We start from the raw sequence: 6,525 nt of genomic DNA, 5'->3' as shown, positions 1-6,525 counted from the left end.
TTGCGTGTCATCCTCCGAGCCTCCGTGATGCCATCTCTTTTGCTCCAATTTAACAAGCTCTATTTAAGTAGCTAGCCCTATGGACTCTTGTGCGTGCTTGCTTTATCAATTTGGTCTACCTGAGATCGGATTACAGCAACGCAACTGATTTTTCCAGCGTCCTGAAATAGAATTGGATATTGCTTGCCCCGACGGCAATCGACTTGGATTGAAACAGTCAGGATTTCAAGCATGCAAAATGCCTTTCTTCAATGGAGGGGACAATCTGCTCCAGATGAATCAAGAGGAGTTTGATTTCAGTATCCAGTTTGAGCAATTGTTCTTCTCCATTATACCATCTGCTTTGTTCATCGTGATAGCATGTTGGCGGATGAGTTCTCGGGCTCGGAAGCCCACGGTTGTAAATGCGCCGGGGTTTCAACTTGTTAAAGTGGTATGTTTTAGTTTGATTCGAGCTCAAGGATAGAGAGGGATGATAGTCGAGTGCTGATTGAAGAGTCGTAGGGTGCTATCGTGATATATGTCGCTCTGGAACTGTCACTTCTGGTTTTGGCTGCGGTTGCATCTTTGCATGTGTCTAGCATGTTTGTAGCGGCGTCGGCTCTCAAGTTGGTAGCTGGCCTGTGCATGATACCCCTAAGTGTCATTGATCATAGCAGAAGTCCAAGGCCGTCGGTAGTGTTGAATAGTTACCTGTTTTTTACTCTTCTGTTGGATGCGGCTCAGGCAAGAACACTCTTCCTGTCGTCGGACAACAAGTCCGGGCTTGTTTACAGCAGTATCTTCATAGCCGCTCTGGCTCTCAAATGTGTAATCCTGCTTTTGGAATCACGACAAAAGTCCAAATGGGTAAGCTGGAATGAGAAAGAGCATAGTCCGGAAGAGACGAGCGGTATATTTTCGCTCGGTGTGTTCTTCTGGCTCAATAAGATGTTTTTGATGGGATACAACAAGGTTTTAGCGATTGAAGATCTTTATCCTTTAGATAGCTCTTTCGATGCGAAATCACTGCACGATGGGTTCTCCAAGAATATGGATTATTCCAAACTGAAAGGCGATAAGTTTGGTCTTTTGAAGGTGCTAATTCGCACGTTGAAAGTCCCTCTTTTACTTCCTATACCGTTGCGCCTAGCACTTATTGCTTTCACGTTTTGTCAACCTCTTTTTATAGAAAGACTGTTGGATACCCTGGCCCAGCCTGAAATTGATGCGAACGTTGGGTATGGATTCATTGGCGCCAGCGTATTCATCTACTCTGGAATTGCTATCTCAAGGGCCTTCTATTGGTATGTTATAAATCACGATTAAAAATCTACGACATTGATCACTAACACTTATCTGTAGGTACCTTCACCATCGAACACGTACTATGGCAAGATCAATATTGGCCACAGAAACTTACATTAATGTCACCAAAGCTCGTATTGGAGCTGGTGACGACAGCGCGGCGCTTACTTTGATGAGCACTGATATAGAGCGAATCAAGATGGGTATGAGAAATCTGCACGAAGTTTGGGCCAGCATTGTCCAGGCCGCAATTGCAGGGTGGATGTTATACACTCGACTTGGTCTGGTGTTCATTGCACCAATGGGACTCGTTATAGTTTGCTTTTTCGGCTTGGCAATCCTAATGAATTTTGCTGGAGATTCGCAGAGGAGTTGGATGTCGGGCGTCCAGAAACGTGTGGGTTTAACGGCTACAGTCATCGCCAGCATGAAGAACCTGAAGATATCTGGACTCTCTGGCACCGTCAGTGACTTTGTCCAGAAACTTCGCGTCGAGGAACTTGCGGCCGGAGCACGATTTCGCAAAATATTCATCATTGCGGCGCTTTTTGGCTTTATTCCCCTGCTGATTGGTCCACCGCTAACCTTTGCATTTACTTCGAAAACACTGGATGCTTCGAGGGTCTTTACGAGTCTTTCTTTTCTTACGCTTCTCACGGTTCCGCTATCTGAAATATTTCAATCTGCTCCGGAGCTTATCTCTGGGTTAGCCTGTCTCGGACGTATCCAGGCCTTTTTGGAGTGCGAAAATCGTCATGATTTCCGCAAAGTACTAACTGATAGAAAGCTGGACGCAGAGAAGATCAGAACTGAGATTGTAGCTTCCTCAGACTCGGAACTAGATTTGGCGCCTCCTATTGTTATCCAAAATGGAAAGTTTGGTTGGGAAGAAGATAATTTCGTTTTACGAGACATGAATTTTAAAGTAACAAAATCCTCGCTCACTATTGTTGTTGGACCTATTGGGTCTGGAAAATCGACGCTCTGTAAGGCACTGCTTGGAGAAATTCCTTTTAGCGAAGGTAATGTGTCTTTGAGCACTAGATTTCCCCACGTTGGATTCTGCGAACAAGCAGCTTTTCTCTATAACGGGACGGTTAGGGACAATATCATAGGGTTTTCTCCTTTTGATAGTGAGAGATATGCTGAAGTAATCAATGCTACCTCGCTAGTCTTTGATCTAGCAACACTCCCACTCGGAGACCAAACAAATATTGGATCCGATGGAATCATTTTGTCAGGAGGTCAGAAGCAACGGGTTTCTCTTGCAAGAGCCCTATACTTGCAGTCTGACCTACTGGTACTAGACGATGTATTCAGTGGTTTAGATGCGGATACCGAGGAAAAGGTATTCCAGCAGGTTTTTGGTGCTACTGGGCTACTACGAAAACGACGATGCACAGTCGTGCTTTGCACTCATAGCGTTAGACATTTACCAGCAGCAGACTACATTATCACGCTTGGAAAAGGCACCATTGTAGAGCAAGGTAGTTTCAATGAGTTGATGAGAAAACAAGGTTATGTTCAACGTCTAGGATTGAAGAATTCTTCTGATAGCGAGGTTTCGTCGGAGGATATAACGTCGAAGGATAGTGCCCGTCAATCAGAGCCACATGTGCTAGAGGCGACGAAGACGGCTGAAACGTTGTCGCTTGCACCGGAAGTAGATAAATCTCGTCAAATGGGTGATGGGACGGTATACAAACACTACTTTTTGAGCATGGGCTGGTTTTCAGCAGTATGTAGTTTGTTCTTTGCTGCTCTTTGGGGCTTCTTCACTAATTTCCCGACAATTTGTAAGTTGGTTCTACTCATGGATAGTGAGATCTCAAACAGATTGCCATGTTGGGCTAAATCATTGGAATCTTATTCAATCCACAAAGTTTCATAGCACTAATGTCACGAATCACAGGGCTCGATTATTGGACCGACGACGCTTTCTCTAAACCTCACGCTTACTACGCTGGGATATACGCTCTACTTCAAATCAGCGGTCTCATCTCATTACTTCTTCTTGGCATCACACTTTTCATCGTTTCTGTTAAGAAAGCGGGTGCTAAACTTCACCATGATGCTTTGCGAACACTGATCCGAGCACCACTGCGATTTTTTACCAAGACGGATACCGGGGTTGTAACGAACCTCTTTTCTCAAGATCTAAATCTTATAGATACCGAGTTGCCAGATGCAACGCTGAATACTTTATTTTGTGTGAGTTTCTCATGTATCCTGACGTCGTCAGTACCCTCGAAGGAAATTCATATGTGCTACAGTCTAACGCGAATGTTTCAGGTGTTTCAAGCAGTCGGTCAAATGGCAGTTATGCTCACTTCGTCTGTGTACTTGGCTATAAGCTACCCGCTTCTGGGCGCTTTGCTTTACGTTGTGCAGCGATTTTACCTGCGAACGTCTCGACAGCTCAGGTTGCTGGATCTTGAGGCGAAAAGTCCTTTGTAGTAAGTTTAGCGCCAAAATGTCATTTCTTGATAGGTCGTTATGCTCATGCTAATTTGTGGTTGTTTAGTACGCATTTTCTTGATACTCTTAGAGGTATTGCTACACTGAGAGCTTTTGGTGAGTAATGTCTAAATTCATGAGTCAAAATTGCATTTTCAATAGTTTTGCAATAATATTCTGTGTTCAGGAAAGTCGTTGTTGCTAATGCTTAAACTAAACAGGTTTTGTTTCCGATGATGTTCAAAAGAATGCTCGTCTCATCAACGCTAGTCAACGACCCGCGTATTTCCTGCTCATGATTCAGGAATGGCTCAACCTTGTTCTTGATCTCGTCGTCATGGCAATGGCGGTAGTTGTGACAACACTTGCCGTTCGACTTCATTCCGATTCTGGGTTTGCTGGTGCTTCGTTATACACACTCATTAGCTTTGGAGAGAATCTTTCGGGTATCGTCACTTATTATACTAAGCTGGAAACTTCCATTGGAGCAATTGCTCGATTGAAGATGTTTAATGAGAATGTTAAGCCGGAGGATAAGGATGAAGAGAACATTGTTCCTCCTGAACAGTGGCCTCATAGTGGCGTGGTTGAATTGAAGGGTATATCTGCAGGTTACGAGTAAGAGACGAGAGTCCCAATGGACGTAATGTCTATTATTGAGTAAAGCTAATACCTTTCACAGTGTGGAAGATACAACCGATAGCATAACCAGCTTAGCTCTTCGTGACATCAATCTCACCATCACATCCGGCGAGAAAATCGCAATTTGTGGTCGTACCGGCAGCGGAAAATCCAGTCTAATCGCGCTCCTCCTCAAACTGCTCGACCCCACTCACGAAACCGCCGCAAACGCAATCATCGACAACATACCGCTTCGCCGCATCAACCGCGACTCTCTCCGTCAGCGCATCATTGCCGTTCCCCAAGAAGCAGTCTTCCTCCCCGACGGCACCACCTTCCAAACCAATCTCGATCCCTCCCACATCTCCTCCCCCGCAGAATGTCGCGCCGTGCTCGAAACCGTCGATCTCTGGTCTTTTATCCAAGAACGCGGGGGATTGGACGCGGATATGAATGCGTCGACTCTTAGCGCGGGACAGCGACAACTTTTTTCTCTCGGACGCGCGCTTCTTCGACGGAGGATTCGTGCGAGGAATTTAGCGGGAGGAGCAGGGGGGGATGAGAAGGGGATTTTGTTGCTAGATGAGGTGAGCTCGAGTGTGGATTTGCAGACGGAGAGGGTCATGGCGGGGGTTATTCGAGAGGAATTTCAGGGGTATACGGTGGTGGCGGTTAGTCATCGGTTGGAGATGGTGATGGATTATGGGAGGGTGGTGGTGATGGATCGAGGGGTGGTGGTGGAGGTGGGAGAGCCGGAGGTCTTGGCCCGAAAAGAGGGGAGTAGGTTTGGGGAGTTGGTTAGGGCGGCGGGATAGCGGGGTAGGGTAGGGTAGGGCATTCTTATGTAGTCTAATCGTCGCTTTTCCCGACGAGCAGAGTGATTCTTATAGTAGACTATTATAAAGGCTTGTACATGATATGTTTATATAAATATAATAATTATGTATATTAATCATTGATTTAAATAGAAATAATATAAAATAAATATATCAAAATATCAAATCTGTATATATATCTATATATCTATTTTATATTGATTATAAATCTTCTCAATCTTTTCTAATGTATAAGTCGGTTACCCTACTTTCGGGCCAACAGGGTTTTGGGCCACCCTTTCACACCAAAAATCACTTTTTAGGCCTATTAATATCTCTATCAATATATAACATAATTCAATGAAAATTTGTATATATATAATTTAGATCGATTTAAGCTTATTCTGAAATTTTCAGATTTTTAGGATTTTTCTATATTGAGATCTAGAGCTTCAAAATATCGATTTTTAAATTTGTATGGGAATCACATACAAATTTAGAATTTTTATAAAACCTTTAATAACTTTTTAACAACAATTATTAAAAGAAAACTATATATATTTCTGAGATATTTGAGCTTGAATCTATATAGAAATTCAAAAAAAAATTCAAAAAAATTAACAGATATAGAGATATAGTATACGGTGAGTTTAGAGTAGTATAAATAATCCCTGTCATTTTGAGGGTACCCCTTTAAATATTTATTTATGAGAAATTTTTTATTTTTTCTGAATCTATTATATGAAATATATTATAAAGTGATAGTAAAATTTTACAATATATTTTTAGCAATTTTTATTCGAAAGTTATTAAAGATTTTATAAAAGTTTCAAATTTGTATGTGATTCCCATACAAATTTAAAAATCGATATTTTGAAGCTCTAGATCTCAATATAGAAAAATCCTAAAAATCTGACAATTTCAGAATAAGCTTAAATCGATTCAAATTATATATATATAAATTTTCATTAAATTCTATCCATAAATGAGAGAGTTAAAATTTCCATTTTTGGTGTAAAAAGTGGCCCAAAAGGGGGGTGGCCAGAAAGTGGGGTATCCGACTTAGTCTTTGGTTATAAGAAGAATATTTATTCTCTAAGATTACATATTAGGTTTAGTATAATAAACCCTCATATAGACTCTTATAGTAGTCTACAATTCGAATCTCTAAAGAGACGAGGAAACCTCAAAATGGGGATAGGAAGGGTATCTTAGAATGGAAAGGAGAATGACAATGGGAATCGAAAGGGGAATTGGGATGTATCGTATAATAATGAAGTACTTAAAACGAATTACCTAACTAACATTAACAAATATAGCTGTATCTATGAGTGCATTTTTCCAA

The 6,525-nt window shown here is 41.9% G+C and overlaps 1 protein-coding gene across 1 annotated transcript; it reads left to right on the top strand.

Moving 5' to 3' along the window:
- Positions 1–238: 238 nt before the first annotated feature.
- EAE98_007680 (uncharacterized protein) lies at positions 239–5,180 on the top strand (the record flags this gene model as incomplete). The annotated part of the gene is made up of 8 exons (XM_038955303.1): positions 239–433; positions 505–1,286; positions 1,345–3,083; positions 3,200–3,498; positions 3,580–3,743; positions 3,812–3,861; positions 3,966–4,362; positions 4,427–5,180. The coding sequence occupies 8 exons, from the start codon at positions 239–241 to the stop codon at positions 5,178–5,180; spliced, it is 4,380 nt and encodes a 1,459-aa protein (XP_038808481.1).
- Positions 5,181–6,525: the final 1,345 nt, after the last annotated feature.

Source organism: Botrytis deweyae (assembly GCF_014898535.1).
Source record: "Botrytis deweyae strain B1 chromosome Unknown BDEW_018, whole genome shotgun sequence".
NCBI lineage: Eukaryota > Fungi > Ascomycota > Leotiomycetes > Helotiales > Sclerotiniaceae > Botrytis > Botrytis deweyae.
Note: the sequence above shows the minus strand (reverse complement) of the source record. Positions and strands in the feature narration are given on the sequence as shown.